At 39.2% G+C, this 19,792-nt stretch overlaps 2 protein-coding genes, 1 non-coding gene and 1 pseudogene across 3 annotated transcripts; 2 read left to right on the forward strand and 2 right to left on the reverse strand.

The window, feature by feature from the left end:
* Positions 1-4,220: 4,220 nt before the first annotated feature.
* Positions 4,221-8,084, forward strand: LOC145598287 (uncharacterized). The gene is made up of 2 exons (XM_081654620.1): positions 4,221-4,361; positions 4,576-8,084. Exon 2 carries the CDS (start codon positions 4,633-4,635, stop codon positions 7,840-7,842), a length of 3,210 nt encoding a protein of 1,069 aa, XP_081510746.1. The 5' UTR covers positions 4,221-4,361; positions 4,576-4,632; the 3' UTR covers positions 7,843-8,084.
* Positions 8,085-8,903: 819 nt separating this feature from the next.
* LOC145598683 (pentatricopeptide repeat-containing protein At5g46580, chloroplastic pseudogene) lies at positions 8,904-11,362 on the reverse strand (annotated as a pseudogene).
* Positions 11,363-15,771: 4,409 nt separating this feature from the next.
* Positions 15,772-15,900, reverse strand: LOC145599973 (U6atac minor spliceosomal RNA). The gene has a single exon (XR_014104213.1). It is a non-coding gene; the product is annotated as a U6atac minor spliceosomal RNA (small nuclear RNA).
* Positions 15,785-19,592, forward strand: LOC145598836 (uncharacterized). Its single transcript, XM_081655230.1, has 2 exons — positions 15,785-16,420; positions 18,835-19,592. Exons 1-2 carry the CDS (start codon positions 16,128-16,130, stop codon positions 19,517-19,519), a joined length of 978 nt encoding a protein of 325 aa, XP_081511356.1. The 5' UTR covers positions 15,785-16,127; the 3' UTR covers positions 19,520-19,592.
* The last annotated feature ends 200 nt before the right edge of the window (positions 19,593-19,792 follow it).

The following is a 19,792-nucleotide window of genomic DNA, read 5'->3' on the forward strand; positions in this document are numbered from 1 at the left end:
CTCAAAAACACCATTAGCATTCTTTTTATGTTTAAAAAGCCACATACAAGGAATCACATTGACATTGGGGGGGCGGGGCACCAACTCCCATGTCTTAGTTTTAATAAGAGCGTTAAATTCATCCATCATGGCATTTTTCCAATTCGGGTCGGAAAGGGCAATTTTTGGATTTCGGGGCAAAGGGGAAGGAGTAGTTTGGCAATTTAAATCAAAGATGACTTTAGGCTTAAATATGCCACTAGAACTACGAGTTTGGACCTGCAAAGGTGGGGGAAGGGGCCTGCTTGGGCGTTGGGCCGCAGGGGAGATGGCGTAAGTGGGCTCAGAACTGGAGTGGGCCGAAGGAGATGGGCCGCTGGAGGGTGAGGTAGGAATAGAACCAAACATTAGGGGAGTTTGGTGGATTTGGTTGGGCCGATTTGGAGAGGAGCCCATTTGAGGAGAAGGAGGGGGTCTGTTTGGAGAGCCGAAAATGGGAGGTGTTTGGGCCGGCGTGGTGTGGGCCTCAGAGGTAGGAGAGAGAGTTTGAGTTTGGGCTGGAGGTTGAGAAGTGGGCTGACTGTAGATTTGATGGAGAAGAGAAGGGGAAAATCCATCCTTTAGAAAATCATAATCAGTGGGTTTTGGGGTGTGAATTTTGGCAAAGGGAAATTGAGTTTCGTCAAAAATCACATGACGAGAGATAATGATTTTTCGAGTAGAGATGTCGTAGCATTTGTATCCACGATGATTAGGGGGATATCCTAGGAAAACACATGGTGTAGACCGGGATTGGAGTTTGTTGATAGTAGTGGAGGGGAGAAGAGGGTAGCATAGACACCCAAAAACACGAAGGTGAGAGTAAGACGGATTTTGTTGGTAGAGAATTTTTGTTGGTGAGTCATATGCAAGAAGTTTGGTGGGTAGGATGTTATGGAGATATGTAGCCATTTGGAGAGCATGGTGCCAAAAGGAAGGAGGGACGGAGGAATGAGCAAGAAGAGTACGTATCATATTGTTGATAGTACGGATTTTTCTCTCGGCCTTCCCATTTTGAGGAGAAGTGTGAGGACAAGAGAAACGAAACACCATTCCATTTGAGGCACAAAATTTTCGAAAAGGATCATTATCATATTCACCACCATTGTCACATTGGAAACATTTCACATCACGTTCAAATTGAGTATGAGCAAATGCATTTAATTGTAGAAAGAGATTATGCACTTGAGATTTTCGAGCAATAGGAAAAGTCCAAAGAAAATTAGTGAAATCATCCAAGAAAAGCACATAATAATGATGGCCGGCACTACTAAGTTTAGGAGAAGTCCATATGTCACTATGCAAAATGTCAAATGGCAAAGTAGTGCATGAAGTAGAAGAATTAAAAGGAAGTTTCACATGTTTTCCAAAAATACAAGAAGAGCACACATTAGATTGTGAAATCCTATTACACTCAATAAAATTATTCTTCTTGAGGGAACTCAAAACTTGTGTCCCGGGGTGGCCAAGACGTTCATGCCACAAAGAGGAGGAGAGGGCGGCAAGGGCGGTGGGAGAGGAGTGAAGGTTGGCGGTGTTGTAGAAGGGGTAAAGTTCCCCCGAGCTATCACATCTCATACGGGTGGTCCCCGTCCGAAGGTCCTTCACACAAAAACCAAACGGATCAAATTCTATGGAAACATTATTATCACTAGTGAATTTTCGGACAGAAATTAGATTTTTTATGAGGTTAGGAGCATGAATGACATTTGTTAAGGTGAAGGGAGGGAGGGAAGCATGCCCATAGCCACGAATTGGAATACCACTACCATTGCCAACAATAATATTTTGATGATTTTTGCTCAAATTAAAATAAGACGAGAGGTTACCTTGGTGCGATGTCATGTGAGAGGTAGCCCCGGTGTCCATATACCAATTCTCATCGGGAGGAGTGAGAGTGAGAGTATGAAGGGCAGCTTCAACATCTGTGGGAGCATATCCAACTGAAGATGGGGCTTGAGCAGAGAAGGCTTGCTGCTGACCATGTTGGGGTCGAGGGCCAAGTATCCCACTTTGTTGAGGTCTGGGCCCAGCAGAAGGTCGAGCCCAAGGAGTAGTTGGGTAAGGGCAAGGAGGCATAGCCCAAGGAGGAGAAGCCCAACCACTCCAAGGGGGGGAAACTGCCAGGCAGGGGAGTTACCCCACTGCCAAGCCGACGGTGGCTGCTGTTGTTGCGGTTGATGCGAGCCGCGGCTGCCACCACGACCTTTCCCCTGGCGGCCACCATTGCCACGACCCCTGTTCTGACCACCGCGGCCACCACCGCGGTTGTTGTTTCTTGAATTGGTGCGCTGATTTTGAGAAGGAGAAGAGTGAGGATCGTGCATATGAGATGAATTTCCCGCAGCCATTAACGCAGAACCTACAGCATTTGCCTCGTTAGATGCTTGATTTGCTTGCCTCGATTCCTCTAACAGGAGCATAGAACGAGCTTTTTGAAAAGAAACAGGGGGGTCGGATTGTTGGAGAAGAGCAGCGATGTTATCGTAAGCCTTTGGAAGACCACGAACAAGGGTTATAACAAGGCGGTGATCGGAAACTTTAGCCCCAACATTGGCTAGTTGATCCGCAAGCATTTTAATATGTTGACAATAGGCAGACATATTAGAGAAATGGTTCAAATCGACTTGGGAGAATTCGATTTCGAGTTGGACAGCCCTGTTGGTTTGATTATCCTGAAAAACGTCCTTCAACCTTCCCCACGCAGCAGCAGCAGTTGAATCAGGGACGAGAATTGTGTTGAGCAAGTCATTGGATATAGTGCTATATATCCATTGGAGCACAATTGCGTCGAGGCGACGCCAAAGGTCGGGATCGGTGGACTCAAGAGCAGAGGCAGCACCTTCTTGATCAGAGGGGAGGATGTGTTCAAGAACTTGGTGTGCTCGAGCGTTGATCTTGAAAAGTTCAACCCAAGAAATGTATTGGGCACGATCCATTTGAAGGGTAATGGGGATAACACTTTTGATGTTGTTTACAGTGAAAGCGGGGTGGAAAGCGGAAGCTTTTGGAGCTTTGGGTGAGTCACCCATGGTGATCAATACACGGCTAGAGAGAGAGAGAAAGAGGGGAGAGAAGATAGAGGGACCTAGCCTGATACCATATAGGAAATAATCCCTTGAGATTTCCATTATTGAAAGGTGTATAAATACAAAGGTTACACAAAACACTAAGCTATGATTAAGGAGTGTGAACAAACAATTAATAAATGCAAAGGGAGAAGGGGAGTGAACCTAGAGAATATACACCTAGAAAATACGCAAGTATTTACATAGTCTAATATTTTACACTATTTTTCTCATCATTTGCTTACTTTGACCATACTTTATATCAATATATTAAAAAAAAAAATATTTCCATGTAAAATATTACACTCCATATTAATCTTTATAGTTCTTAATAATATGTAATTGCGAATATTAATAGTCAAAGTCATATATTAACATATGCCTCCGTCAAAATGCTACGATTATTCTCATTAACCAAAAAAAACGAGAATGTACCATCTATCTATATCTATACTTCTATACTTAGTATTTAAAAAAGCAAACCAAAAAAAATGTGTCATCATTCTATTACACTTCCCTATCTTCTTCTTCAACTCAACGTGCCACATGTCGACATGTCGTTTTACATTTTTTATTTTTGATTATACAATTTTTCTTAACTATTTCATTAAACACTTCATCTTCATCTCCCCTCTTTAATTCAACCTTTTTAATTTCTCTTTAGTCCCTCCATCTTCTTTCTATTAAGTCTCATTTCAATTAAAGTCCCAAAATTTTTATTTCTTTAATTATATTTTCTTTTTTTTTTTGTTGAAAGAATTTAATTATGTTTTCATTTACATATTACACTCATAATTATTTATTGGTATTTTCTCACTCATCTCTCAATGCAATTTTCTATGAACAAGCCGTGCATTGCACGGGCCAGAAGACTAGTTATTATAAAACGGTTATAGGTGCGATATGCAAATATTCCGTATTGAATATGCCAAAATAAAACCTAGTCGTAAAAAACAAATCATACAATTAACTCCCAAGTATATCAAGTACCCAAAGGATAATTCTACAAATACCCCTTGATATCCACCAAGTTTAGCAATTGACAAAACCTAAATTGGTAATTTAAAATTGCGCAAATAAATGCTTGCTTCTTTTGAGGAGGAAAGAAAATACAAGGGTTTATATTTTACAGTAGACCATTTTTCTGGATGAGCAATTTACCAAAAGACTGAATTTTTATCGGGCTTTGTAATAACGCTACAAAACCATTGTTAGATAGATAGTTTAGAGAGAGAAAAATCCCCTTTTTTCTGTGTCTTTCCTCTCTTTCAACAGGTACGCCACTCTTCTTCTTAACCCCCCATTTATTTTTGTATATAAAATTCAAGATTATATATTCTATTTGTTTGTTGGTCTATATATTTTAATTTCTTGTTGTTGGGCTTAATTTTATGATTATGGGGTTTTCTTGCTTTTTTAATTTATTGGGTATTTTTGATGATTTTGGGAATTGGTTTTTTTTGTTGTTGTTGTATGATTATTATGGTAGGTTTCTATGCAGCTGTGATTTGTTGAGGGTAACATTTTAGGCTTAAAGTTTCCTAAAATGGAAAGTGATGGAAAGATGGTAAAAACAAGTAAAACCCTAGTTCAGTTTGATCAGTCAACAACAATTATAAGCACTTCCTCAGTTGTTGAAAAGGAATCTTGTGGTTTGGATTTGACTAGTTCTTCTTTAATGGGTGCCCGTGTTTCAAAAAGTCAAGCCAATGGTTCTGGTGTTATTGGGGAAGAAAGTGTCCATGATAATAATTCGATTGATGGAGGTGCCGCTGTTGGCGGTGCCGGTCCCGGTGTTGGGGATGCTGTGAGTGTTGCCAATGAATCGTTGACGACGGATGTCTCTAGGGTCGGGATGATTGTGGATGGGGAGAATGGTGCTGATGGTTGTGTGATAGATAAGGGGATTACAGAATGCAAAATTGATGAAAAGGTGGATGGGAGTGTGATAGGGGATGTTGCGTCTGCTGATTCAAATAAAGTGTGTGGGAAGGGTTTTGGGGCGAAGTTTCAGGGTGGGAGAAGCAGTTCTGAGAGGAGACCTTTAGGTGATGTATCGAGTAGCATTGCGCAGAGGACGAGGAACAGGGCTGTGACTGGTAAAAAGGAGGACATTGGTGATGTGGTTGTTGGGCAAAAGGGGAGCGAGGTTGGTGATGAGGATGATGAAGAAAATGTTTTTCGTGTGGGGGATTTTGTTTGGGGAAAGGTTAAGAGTCATCCTTGGTGGCCTGGGAGGATTTATGATTCTTCAAACGCATCTGAGTTTGCGTTGAAATACAAGCATGAGGGGCGGATTCTGGTTGCGTATTTTGGGGATAGGACTTTTGCTTGGTGTGATCCTTCTCAACTGAAATCTTTTGAGGAGAATTTTGAAGAAATGTCAAAGCAAAGCAGCTTGAAGACCTTTGTTACTGCTGTAGAGGAAGCTCAGAATGAATTTGGTAGACTTGTAAAGCTACAAATGACTTGTTCCTGTGCAAGAGAAAGCCAAAGTTCTCTGCCGTTTGTAGTGAATGCAGGTGTCAAAGAAGGGGTTCATGTTCCTGAGAACGGAATTGCCAAGTTTTCGGTTGCTCAGCTTAATATGCCAGCAATGCTTGCTGATATCAGACGTATGGCCATATTTGATTTGCTAGAAGCACTTGAGATAACAGTGTTAAAGAGTCAATTATCGGCTTATTATCTTGCTAAGTTCGGCTACTCGCTACCGATATATTGTGATCCCATGGGAATTGAAGACCCTGTGAATGAGCAGGGTGTACCTAGGGAAACTTCATTTCGAGGTCCAGATGATGGGGACTGGTTTATAGGCTCTGAAGATCAGACGCTGGGACAAAATGACGTGCAGACGCCACCACATGATATGTCACATAGAAGAAGGAAGACGAAGAGCATTGCTGACCTGTTGGGAATGGACACAAAAGATGAGTTGGAGAGTAACATGGATGGAATAGAAGAAAATTCACAGATAGAAAAGTCGGTAGTGAAATCTGGGAAGAGGAAGAGGAAGGTTGCTGGTGAGGATCAGCCATCTATGCCTGTGGCAAATGGAGATGATGGTTTTTCTAAAGATGAGGAGCATTTAGGAAAGCAGGTTTCAATATCTAGTAGGAAAAAAAGGAAGACTGTTGATGACATACAAAAGCATGTAACAGATGATTCGATGATTACTCGATCAAGCTCAAGGAAAAAGAAAGAGGACACTGTAAAATCCCGATCAAGCTCAAGGAAAGCGAAAGAGGACTCTGTAAAATCCCAATCAAGCTCAGGGAAAACGAAAGAGGACTCTGTAAAGGCCCAATCAAGCTCAAAGAAAACGAAAGAGGATTCTGTAAAATCCCGATCAAGCTCAAGGAAAACGAAAGAGGATTCTGTAAAATCCCGATCAAGCTCAAGGAAAACGAAAGAGGACTCTGTAAAATCAACTACCTCTGACAAGAAAGCTTCAGGTGATAGTGGTCGTGAGGTAAAAAACAAGCAGAAAATGAATATTGTGCCTCAGGTGAGCATTAATGGTGGATCTATGGCTGAGGAGGGTTATGAGAGGATCTCTCCAAGAGAAAGGAAATTGAGCAAGTACTTGTCTCCTCCCTACACAAATTTGCTGCAGAGGCAAAGAAGTTCATTATCACAAACAAGTTCAGAAGCAAGAGGTCTTGAGCTCTCTGATGTTGCTAATATGGGCGAAAGGATGGCCAAGACAGCTGGCAAGTTAGTGGACTCTACTCCGTTAGTGAAATGCAGTGCTGAAACACTTCAGAAACCTTCTAAGGTATCGGGTTCCAAGCATGAGAAAATTGATCATCTAGATCAGAACAGAAGCAAGCCAGATCTGATTCCTGAGGAAAATGGTCCTGAGAAAAGTATTGATTCTTTGAACTGTGTCCTTCGTGAAATTCACTCAGCTGCTCTTGATCCACTATGTACAAGGAGGGACCAAAATTTTGATTCAATCAAGGGATTTGTATCTTCATATAGGAGCTCAAACTACAGAAATGGACCAAATTATAAAATCTATAAGAAAGGATTGGCTGATGATCAACGGAGAAAGAGAAAAAGAAATTCGTCTGGTACCATGCACAGGTCAGACTCAGAACATAAGGTTCTGAATGATGTTGATCAGCGGACCCCCAGGCGGAAACCTTCTAAAAGGAGTGCAACAAAGAAAGAACAGAAGTCGGAGTCAAAGCCTGATCATGAAGTATCGTGTGAGCCTTCATCATCAGCTATCCTTGTGATTACATTTCCGGCAGATTTCTCCTTGCCAACAAAGGAAGATATCACAGGAATGTGCTGTAAGTTTGGTGACTTGGACGAGTCAAAAACTGAGGTGATCTCAGAGTTATCCACAGCTAAGATAGTTTTTGTACAGAGTTCGTATGCTGAAGCTGCTATGGACAGTATGCAGAAGAGTCTTCCTTTTGGAACTGCGGAAGTTAGCTATAAAATTCAATATCGTGCAGCTGTGTCTTCTAAGGGTAAGCAAGCGAATGTGCAGAACAAGAAGAAAATGAAATCTACTGAGTCACCAGTAGCCAAATCACCTGACAAACAGCCTTCCGTGTCACCGAACTCACCCACACCCGAAGGTGAACCTTTGGCGGTCATCTTTATAAAGCAGAAGCTCGAGGCAATGACATCAATGTTGGGACAGACTGATGGTAAGATGTCAGAGGAGATAAAATCTAATCTGGAAAATGAGGTGAAGGAGCTTTTAAAGAAGGTGAAGAAGATGACTGCTACTTCGTCTTAGTTTAATACAGTACAAGTAATACTTAGTAGTCTTTTATGATATATTTATGATATAGAGAGGTTTTAGACTGTTTGTAAAGATTGCTATCTGTTTACTTTCTTCTCTGCATATAGTAGACCTTTTTCTTCTTTTTTTTTTTTGGAGTAGCACACTCAAATGCTGTGGCTAAATGGGTGTTCTTGTCAATGTTGTGGGACTTGAGATGTGAGAAATTACCTCTATTATCCGGTTATTCATTTTCACATGCTCTTTTATATGGTTTTCAATTTTCGTGCATCTTACTTTTAAGCAGCAAATTTCATTAGCATGAATATTTCTGCTGTGGGGTTTATAATTTTATTTCAGTAATAGGTAACTTTCTGACTAGCTCTTGCTCATCAATCTTTGACTTGCAGTAATTATCTGCAGTCTATTTTTTTCTTTTTTTAAAAAAAAAAGTAAAAATACTTGACAAAAGGCAATAGTTAGCAGTAGCAAGCTTACAGTACAGACTAACAGTCAAGTATCTACAAGCAGACTAGCAGGTTGTAATTGCAGATCTTAACAAATTACATAATTTTTTGTTGTATCACAGTTGGATTGGTATAATTCCTTGATTCTAGAATAATAGTATCAGATTTGCATATTAATGAGCTGAGATGAGACTAGAGTATGAGACCCACATAATGAAAAATGCAGCAACTAATTGTCAGTTCCTCAAATTCTTCCTGTTTCAGTTGAAACAAGAGCAGTAAGGCTCCCTTTTTTTCTTTTTTCTTTTTTTTTTTTTTCCTTCTCTCGAATTAATGTCTATCTATGCCAACATTCATTCACTTGTGGTTTGCTATACAATGCATAATCTGAGATGCATTTATGATGATGGAAGCAATAGAGACAAGGAGTTTTACTGGGAATAGATTTTACTAAGACAAAACAAAAGGCAGCCCTTAAAATCAAGCCCTTCATGACATTCCTGGCAGAGTGGCAGCCAAAGAAGAGATCCTCACATCTTAAGAGAGAGAGAGAGAGGAGGAGCAGCAGCAGCAGCAGCAGCATTTAAAGTTCATGAAAACCATTGTGTGACGTATGAATTGTATTTTGGAGATTGACAACAATGAAAAGTGAGATACATAATGCTCTTCCTAAGGCTTTCAAAGACAATAAAAATTCTGGCAGCCTACAGAAGGGCCAGTATATTACAAAACGTAAGGTAATATTAACAGCTTCTAGCTCTTAATTTAGGCTGTTAAAGCTGGGGAGGGGACCCTAGATTGTGCCCATGATACTATATCATCTCGGGTTGCAACAAAACAACCCACTCTATCATCACTAAGCCTAAATGGTGCGGCCAATTCTTCTATATGGGAAGCAAATGAGCTAGCTAGACCTTGAGAAAATTTGTGAGTTCCTGCACCAGTATAGGCGGAAAATAACTCTGGCAGTGCCTCTTCACGCTCTACAATATTCGATAGACTTGTCATCCACTCTTCTAGAGCAGTGTGAGCTGCACCCACAGATAGTGACCGCACATTCAAACTCCACTCACCTGCGGTTTTCTTGTGTAAACCTGGGTACAATCCAAAAATAGTTCCTAGATACAAAAGCTCATGAGCTCTTTCTTGCAAATTTCTTTTCCTGCAGATGTCAATCAGGCAATTACAGAAGGGTCTTCTAGATTCAAGTTGTGCATCAGTTAGTATAGCCTTGAACTCTCCCTTCAACGTCTCGAATTTAGTTCCCTCTTCAATTAGCAAACTGATGAAGGAAACCAATTTCGGGTTAGCTCTTCCCAAACAACCAAGAACCAAGTCAGCATCTTCAGTGTTGTCACAGAATGACATAACGGAAAGTAGGCAACCACAGAGTCTATCATCTGGCCTGATACCTCTCTTAATTGAGACCTCAAACACTCTAACCAAGTCATCAATTCTCTGACTCTTTCCTAAGCACTGAATCAGACAAGTTAATCCCATGACATTAAGATCAACACCTCTTTTCGACATTTCCTCAAACAACTCCATTGCCCTATCAACTTTCCTACCACTACCATACACGTTTAGCATTGCCGTGTAGCTAAAGCTATCTGGTCTACAATGCTGGGACTGTTTCATATCTTCAAACAGCCTCTCAGCCTCCTCTTCCAATCCAAGGTCTGCACACATACTCAGCAATGTGTTATACAGAATGAAGTCCATAGGCCATCCATTAGACCTCATTCGCTCCCACAACTCCAAAGCATCCTTACTCCACCTTGCCTTACCATAGACTTTGACAAGTGCTGTTAGGGTTTTCTCATTCGGGGTAACCCCCGATTCAACCATTTCCTCAAATAAACTCCGAGCCAAGCCAGGCTTTCCAGCCTTACCCATTGCCTCTAACAAAGTATTGTAAACTATCAAATTAGGCTGTACCTCAAGAGACTTCATCTCCTGCAATACAAACCTGATACCATCATAGTCCCCTGCCTCACCAAACATCTTACAAAGAACAGAAAAAGCTATATGATCAGGCTTCCACCCGCTCGCCCTCCCTCTTTCGTACAAACTCATGACCTCCTCAACCTTCCCTATCTTGGCATACACATCTAGAACAGCTGAATAAGTAACCTCATCAGGCATCACACCAGTTTTATACATCCTCTCAAACCACTCCACAGCTTTATCAAACAGATTACACCTCTTAGCACAAGTAATAATCGTTGAATATGTAATGTTATCGAGCTCGATACCATTATCAATCATCTCATTAGCAAGACCTTCTATAAGGCCAAACTGCCTGCCAAACCTCAAAGACTTCATAGTAACATTGTAATAAATAGTTTCCATAGGAAACAAATTCTGGGTTTTCACCCAATTGAAGAAAAGCAAAGCTTTTTCCCATGGTTTCAGAGAATTAAGCATCAAAAGAGCGTTTTCTTTAGTAACTGGATGTGGGATTTCTTCAAGAATTGAAAAGAAAGCTTCATCAGAAGTGTAATCAGAATCATTAAGCTTCTTGGCAAAAAACTTAAGGTCCCTAATTTGGGGATTAAATGAATAAGGAGAGCGTTTTTGGCGTTGCAGAGAAAGAACAGAAGGCTTAGGTTTAGTGGGATTGACCCAAGTAGATTTGGGCGGTTTAATGAGAAGTTGAGCTTGTTCTTTAGCGTTTTCTGATAAAATTGTTTTAGAAAGAGGCTTAAGTTGGTCAGAAAGTGAAGAATTTTTCTGGGGTTCTTCCAAATTTGGAGGGGATTTAGAAGAATTGCAGAAAATGGTGGATTTTCTAATTGGGTATCTGGAAATTTTGGGGAAGAAATTGGGGTGTTTGGGTTCAGAAATATTTGAAATATTCATATTATAATGAAGATCCATAGACATGGTGAGAGGAGCAGCCATTAAAATTGACAAAGAGAAAAAGAGAGAAAAAAGGGTGTATAAATGTAATACCTTATCCTATTGAAGGAAGCTTGATAAACCCTTCATTTTTGAGCCTTAAACCTTTGTTCTTTGTATTCTGAGTGCAGATAAGGAGTGAGAATGTAAGAGATAGACAGTAGTAGTATCGGCTGTATAACTGTATAGGGGCTGAAATTTGTAATAAGGCGGAATCCCACAAAATTTCTCAAAAAGCATGGATATTAGCCTTAAATTTTGGAATTTTTTTTACCTTTTTTCATCCGGAAATAAAAATTGCCGAAATGTTTACCATGGTCTCTAATACCCTCCGAGAGTCCAATTAGTTGGGTGGAACCTTCCAATTTGCCTTTAAACGGCCAATTTATCGGTTTACAACTTGCGCCAATTTCATGAACTCTAGCCTATCACAAACATTTATGACAACATATAATGATCATATATGGTTCCATATGGCATTATATAAACCCAGGATGTATCCCCTAAAATCTAAAGGCTTTCCAACACCAGGCTTCGAAACCTCCAAAATTTCTTAAAAAACATGGATATTAGTCTTAAATTTTGGAATTTTTTGACTTTTTTTCACCCGGAAATAAAAATTGACGAAATGTTTACCATGGTCCCTAATACCCTTGTCATTCCAATTGGGTGGGTGGAAACATACAACTTGCCATTAAAGGGCTAATTTACCGGTTTACAACTTGCACCGATTTCATTAACTCAAGCTACCACAAACATTTATGGCAACATATAATGATCATATATGGTTCCAAACGACATTATATGACCTCGAGATATATCCCCAAAAATATCAAGGTTTTTCGACACTAGGCCCCGAAACCTCCAAAAATTCTCAAAAATCGTGATATTAACCTTCAATTTTGGAATTTTTAAACTTTTTTCGCCCGTATATAAAATTGCCAAAATGTTTACCATGGTCCCTAAATACCCTCCGGGGGTCCAATTGGGTGGGTGTAATCATCCAATTTGCCTTTAAACGGCCAATTTACCGTTTTATATCTTGTACCGATTTCATTAACTCAAGCCTACCAAAACACACTTATGACGACATATAATGATCATATATGGTTCCAAACGGCATTTTATGACCCCGAGATTTATCCCCTATAATCTCAAGCCTTTTCGACACCGCGCCCCAAAACCTCAAAATTTTCTCAAAAAGCGTGGATATTAATTAACCTTCAATTTCAGAATTTTTTGACTTTTTTTCGCCCGAAAATAAAAATTGCCAAAATGTTTACCATGGTCTCTAATACCCTCCGGTAGTCCAATTGGGTGGGTGGAACCATCCAATTTGCCTTTAAACGGCCAATTTACCGGTTTACAACTTGCACTGATTTCATTAACTCAAGCCTACCACGAACATTTATGACAACATATAATGGTCATTTATGGTATCAAACGACATTATATGACCCCGAGATGTATTCCCAAAAATCTCATTTCTTATCGACACCAAGACCCGAAACCTTCGAAATTTCTTAAAAAGCGTGGATATTAGCCTTCAATTTTGGAATTTTTTGACTTTTTTCGCCCGGAAAGTTAATTGTCGAAATGTTTACCATGGTTTGTAATTCCTTCCGGGAGTCCAATTGGGTGGGTAGAACCATCCAATTTCCCTTTAAACAACCAATTTATCGGTTTACAACTTGCATCGATTTCATTAACTCATGCCTACCACGAACATTTATGACAAAAATAATGATCACATATGGTTCCAAACGAAATTATATGACCTCGAAATGTATTCTTTGGAATTTAGAGACTTTTAGACACCGGGCCCTGAAGACTCCAAAATTTCTCAAAAAGGTGGATATTAGTGTTCAATTTTTGAATTTTTTGACTTTTTATCGCCCGAAATAAAAATTGCCAAAATGTTTATCGTGGTCTCTAATACCCTCCGAGAGTCCAATTGGGTGGGTGGAACTATCCAATTTGCCTTTAAAAGATCAATTTACCGATTTACTACTTGCACCGATTTCATAAACTCAAGTCTACCACAAACATTTATGACAACATATAAAGATTATATATGAATCCAAACGACATTATATGACCCCGAGATGCATCCCTAAATTTTTAAGTCTTTTCGTTATCGGGCCTAGAAATCTCCAAAATTTCTCAAAAAGCGTGGATCTTTGCCTTTAATTTTGGAATTTTTTTAATTTTTTTTTCGCCCGTGAATAAAAATTTCCGAAATATTTACCATGGTCCCTAATACCCTCCAAAATCCAATTTGGTGGGTGGAACCATCAAATTTGCCTTTAAATGGCCAATTTACCGGTTAACAACTTGCACTGATTTTATTAATTCAAGCCTACCATGAACATTTATGACAACATATAATGATCATATATGGTTCTAAACGGCATTATATGTCCCCGAGATGTATCCCATAAAATCTTATTGGTTTTCGACAGCATGCCCCGAAACATTCGAAATGTCTAAAAAACATGGATATTAGCCTTTAATATTGGAAAATTTTGACTTTTTTTTTCGCTAGGAAATAAAAATTGTCGAAATGTTTACCATGATCCCTAATACCCTTCGGGGAGTTCAATTGGGTGGGTGGAACCATCCAATTCGTCTTTAAACGGCCAATTTACCGGTTTACAACTTGCACCGATTTAATTAACTCTAGCCTACCACGAACATTTATGACAACATATAATGATCATATATAGTTGCAAACGACATTATATGACCCCGAGATGAATCTCCTAAAAACTCAAGACTTTTCAACACCGGGCCCTGAAACCTCCAAAGTTTCTCAAAAAGCGTGGATAAAATCTTCAGTTTTAGAATTTTTAGACTTATTTTCGCCTGGAAATAAAAATTGCCGAAATGTTTACCATGGTCCCTAATACCCTCCGAGAGTCCAATTAGGTGATTTGAACTATCCAATTTGCTTTTAAACGACCAATTTACAGGGTTACAACTTGCACTGATTTCATTAACTCAAGCCTACCACGAACATTTATGACAACATACATATAATGATTAAAAATGATTCCAAACGGCATTATATGACCGCGAGATGTATCCCCTAGAATTTTAAGACTTTTCGACACAGGGTCCTGAAGCCTCCAAAATTTCGCAAAATGCGTGGATTTAATTTTGGAATTTGTTGAGTTTTTTTCGCCTGGAAATTAAAATTTATGAAATTTTTACTATGGTCCCTAATACCCTCCAGGAGTCGAATTGGATGGGTGGAACCATCCAATTTGTCTTTAAATGGCCAATTTACCAGTTTACAACTTGCACTGATTTCATCAACTCAAGCCTACCACGAACACTTATGACAAAAAAATAATGATTATATATGGTTCCAAATGACATTATATGACCCCGAGATGTATTCCCTAAAATTTCAAGACTTTTCAACACCGGCCTTGAAACCTCCAAAATTTCTCAAAAAGCGTGGATATTAGACTACAATTTTGGAATTTTTTGACTTTTTTTCGCCCGAAAATAAAAATTGCCGGAATATTTACTATGGTCCCAAATACTCTCCGGAAGTCCAATTAGGTGGGTGGAACCATCCAATTTGCCTTTAAATGGTCAATTTACCGATTTACAACTTGCACTGATTTCATTAACTTAAGCCTACCACGAACATTTATAACAACATATAATGATCATATATGGTTCCAAATGACATTATATGAACCCGAGATTTATCCCATAGAATTTCAAGACTTTTCGACACTGGGCCCCGAAACCTCCAAACCTTTGCAAAATGCGTGGATATTAGACTTCAATTTTGGCATATTTTGACTTTTTTTCGCCCAGAAATAAAATTTGCCGTAAAGTTTAGAATAGTCCCTAATACCCTCTGGGAGTCCACTTGGCTATGTGTAACCATCCATTTTGCCATTAAACAGCCGAGTTACCGGTTTACAATTTGCACCAATTTTATTCACTCAAGCTTACAACAAACATTTATTACAACAAATAATGACATATATGGTTCCAAACAACCTAATTGTCAATTTAGCCAATTACTGACACACGTCTCGTTGTTGACTTAAGGTCACCACAAGAATTTATGTATCTGTTTAATGAACGTGTAGAGTTGTGAATAATCTATTACTACGTATAATCCTAGATTGATGCATTCCTCACCATCATTTGAGTTTTCGACACCGCCTTGAAAACTACAAAATTGGTTCATTTTTATGTATTATAGCCTTCAACTTTAGCCTTCGAACAACATTTGTGCTCCAACAAGCTATTGCATTGAGGTACTTCTCATGATTCTCAAAAGTTTCTAGGACATTATATCTTCGAGCTCATGTCGTGTATTCATGCAATTATTAGTTAAAACTTTCCAACGAGTTTCAGTTTCCCAATTGTTAATACTAACTTTCTAACGAGTTTTAGTTTCCCAATTGTTAATACTATCTCCAATTCTTACTACTAACAAAAATAGAATATTGTTTTGTTTGTGTGATCGTAAAATTGCTTTGCAAGTTGCAGTTATGAATCAATTTGTTTGACTTATAATTAAGGTCATAGGACTTCCAAAAAGGTCCAAAAAATTGGGTTATAAGATCCACCGAAGTGGGTAGCCTTAACCGGATGTGTATGTTACAGGAAAGCCCGAAGGCCATTCCCGTCCCTGTCAGGGGAGATGCCAACCATCTCTCCTTTCTACGAACACAATCTTAGTTATCACTATCTCTTCTATATAAACTAATATTCTACCTTCTAATCTTCCGATGTGGTGCAAATCATTTGTTTTCTTAAAACAAACTTAAAAAACTAACCCACCCCTCTTCTTTCAACGAGATACATCCTCTTATACTCGCGCACACAATTAGCCCACCAAGTGTTCGACGAAATTCCCCAACCAAACAAACCAGGGAAAAACCCTTTCAAGAACCAGAGATGGGTAAACGAGGTAAAGGGAGAGAGAATGGCGCTTCTTCTTCATCTGGGTTTCACACATCTCTCACTCTTCGAGAAGAAGCTAGTGGAAAGAAACAATCCCACAATTCTAAAGCAGTTCAAAAACACAAACATTTACAGAGTTTGGCTCAATGGGCTTCTGGGTTAGGGCAAGGGAGAGGTAAAGATGAACCTTCAGTTGGTTATTTGGGTGCGTTTTTTGGTCGTCGTTTGGCTGAGTTTGGGGAGTCCCTGGGAATTGCCCCTGACCCTTCTCTCTTTTCTTGCCAAAGGTGATTCCTTTTTATTTGATTCTGTTTATTTGCTTTGTTAATTTTATGATTGTTGTGATCTGTGTTAGTGCTTTGTAATTTGTATTGCAATTTACAATATCGTTGCGGCCGGTTTTGTAGTCGGTAATTGATGATTGTAATGGTAATTGTATTGGAATTTTTGTGTAGTTTTGCTTGATTTTTTGCTTCAAGCAATCAATACTGGTTAACATTTTGGGTTACAAGAAGAGTTTAGTGAGTGGGAAGAACAATAAACATGTTTGGAATCCTTAGACTCCCATTGATTTCATTAGGATGTTTTATCTGCTTTGTATTTGTTTTTATTCAGATTGTGTCTACAATTCAAGAACTTTGAAGCTTTTGGTTGAGATGGTCCTTTAACATGGTATCAAGAGCCAGCGTGACACAAAGGTCAAGGGTTCGAATCTCATCCACCCCCCACATTCAAGTGGAATATTAAGCGCTGGGTATGAGGAAGGCCCATGCTGCATCCACACTTCTAGCCCAAATGGGCTCTCGTGTGAGGGGGCGTGATAGAGTATAAAAACATATTCCTGGGCCTCAACCATCAGTTTAAGCTTTTGGTTGAGATGATCCTCTAACATGGTATCAGAGCCAGCGTGATACAAAGGTCACGGGTTCGAATCTCATCCATCCCCACTTTCAAGTGGAATATTAAGCGCTAGGTATGAGGGAGGCCCATGCTGCATCCACACTTCTAGCCCAAACGGGCTCTCGTGTGAGGGGGCGTGATAGAGTATAAAACATATTCTTGGGCCTCAACCATCAGTTTAAGCTTTTGGTTGAGTTGGTCCTCTAACAGCTAGGATGTTAAATGCTAGAGTAGTTCATAGAACGCGCGTTTGAAGGTAGTGGCTATGCGTTGGCTAGGGAGTTTCTGTAAGTTATAAAGATTGTGTTTGAGTTGCTATTGTCAAGGGAATAGAAGGTAGGCTTGTTGTAAAGGTGAGGGGAAGGGATAAGTAATTTCCCATTTGGATGCAAAACATGAGGGAAGTAAATGTTTGAAAGGGAAGGGAATGAGTTCCTGATGTGATCGGAAATTCGGAATGGTTAGATTCTCAAAGCACCTATGATTTTCTGCTGGTGGGGAAACTCAGGTCAAGGAAAGAGTTGTGAAGCCAATGACTGTCGTCTTATGCCTGATACAATAACTATTTCATTGCCTTGTTCATATACCATATTAATGGAAAAGAAGATGGTGATGGGGCTGTTGTGGTTTATAGCCAACTTTGGAAGGATTTAGTTAAGGGGGAAAGTGGGACCTCTAATTCCCTTACTTTCCCAAAGTTAACCTGATAATCATCCAAATAATGGAATATAAGTCCCATACACCATATTTGTCATTTCTTCTATATTCTCTTATATATACATAGTGTATGGTTTGCTTTATTTAATTTTCACCTTGTTAAAGAGTTAGCTCATATTATTTTGAAGCAAAACCAAGTAAAAATGACTAATTGTCTATTTACATCTTTTTAAGTGGTTTGTTCGAAGAGATATGATCAGCAGATGGTGAAGTGTAGGTTTAGCTGTTTGATTATCTATCTTGGTTCTTGGAGCATGTTTGATGTATAGGTATTAGAAGCGAGATCTAGAAGACTAGAAGTGTTGCTGTTTTTAAATGTCTCATATAATAGTTGCTTCTATTACCCAATGACCTAAAATGTAATGCATCAGATACAGGGGAAGGGAACTTTAGGTAATGGACTAATGGTGAACTAATTAGTTATTATTAGGCTGGGGAGGAAGGCATGTAGGGAGTTATATGTATATAAGCTCAGTTTGAGTGAAGACATAAAGAAAAATTGTGATGAAGTGTTGATCACTTTTGTTGCGTTGTTAGTTGAGTGTACATCCACTTCAAAGCCTTGGATTGTTGATTCATAGTATGCTCAATCTGATGATTTGATTGCATCGACAATTTGTCTGGTGGATTATAAACTAAGTCAATCTTCATTTTTGAATCAGTAGCTACAGATCTTCTGGGGAAGCATGGTAGGTAAAAGGTTGAAAATGTTTTTGTTCATGGCTGTTACAATACCTGTAACTATTATAGATACTGTAGGATATTGTGCATCAATCTTCTTGGTAAAAACATTGATCATCTGAGGGGGTCTGTTTCAGCTTCTATCCTAACATGTTAGTTCTAGCAATTTCCTATCCGTTGGGTTTCTTTGCAAAGGAAGTTGACCTAGGGCCTGAAGTTAGTAGTTGGTAGGTTAGTACCATTGCACATTTGCACTGTCCTTTTGTAGGCTTGTGGTCTTTTAGCTTAATTCTGTTCAGAACTTGGCATTGTTTAATGGTGTGAATGTGTGATTGGGTATACTATCCTCTGTTGTGAGGTAGTTTGTTATTTTGTTTAATGAATTCTATTGCTATTTTTGCAGATGTGAGACGATTCTCCAACCTGGCTCCAACTGCACGATTCGAATTGAAAAAAATCGAGCCAAGAGTCAGAGGAGAAGCAAAACTAAGACACCCACACAGAATAACGTTGTTTACACATGCCACTTCTGCTTGCACCGGAATCTAAAGCGAGGAACCCCAAAAGGACATATGAAAGATCTAACCCCTTCAAAGCCCAGATCTTCAAAGCCTAAATCTGTAATCTCTGTAAAGAAAAGTAAAACTAATATTAGCAATGTCAAAATTGGCAAGGAAGAGATTAGCAAGGTCATAACTGCCAAGGCAAACGAGGAGAATTTAAACAAGGTCATAACTGACAAGGGGGACAAGGTGAATTTTAGCAAGGTCATGACTGATGAGGCAACTGAGGCACCTGCACCAGCAATAAGCAATTTTTGTTCTTCTCTTACAGATGCTCCAACTAGTTCATTGCCCGAGAGTGGTGCAAAATTATTGGATAGTAAGAGGAGGAAAAGGAAAAAACCAGGGCTGAAGAGATCAACAGAGGAGACTATGGTTAGTTCAGCCCCAGCAGAGATAGAAAAAGGTTGCGGCGCTTTGAAGAAAAGGAAGAAGTCCTGGACTACTCTGAAAGATATTGCAGAGAGTGAGAAGCATGACAGGAATCAGAGGTTTACTAATTTTTCAATTCCCTTCAACTTGTAATTGTGGTTATGAATCACTGAAATAACAGTGAGCTCCTATAAGTTTCAAGTGAAAGGATTTATAATTTTGATGCTGCTTTGAGCGATAAGATTAGCTGATAAACTCAATTATGAGATCTTCAGCAGACATTATCTTGTCTGCTTGAATCTCTTAATCATACCAGCGTACCTAATACCAATCAGAAGTAATATTGTTGTAGATTTGTCTTGATTTGTAGTTTCAAAACACTCATTAGTTTTCATAGTTTGATTATATGCATTGTAAATTTTTGCT

Source organism: Chenopodium album, chromosome 20 (genome assembly GCF_948465745.1).
Source record: "Chenopodium album chromosome 20, dcCheAlbu1.1, whole genome shotgun sequence".
Taxonomy (NCBI): domain Eukaryota; kingdom Viridiplantae; phylum Streptophyta; class Magnoliopsida; order Caryophyllales; family Amaranthaceae; genus Chenopodium; species Chenopodium album.

What these genes read in the sequence shown, in the direction of transcription:
- LOC145598287 (XM_081654620.1), top strand. Translation starts at nt 4,633, where the DNA reads ATGGAAAGTGATGGAAAGATGGTAAAAACAAGTAAAACCCTAGTTCAG.
- LOC145598836 (XM_081655230.1), top strand. Translation starts at nt 16,128, where the DNA reads ATGGGTAAACGAGGTAAAGGGAGAGAGAATGGCGCTTCTTCTTCATCT. An exon ending in TCTCTCTTTTCTTGCCAAAG is followed by an intron (nt 16,421 to 18,834) that starts GTGATTCCTTTT and finishes CTATTTTTGCAG; the next exon opens with ATGTGAGACGATTCTCCAAC.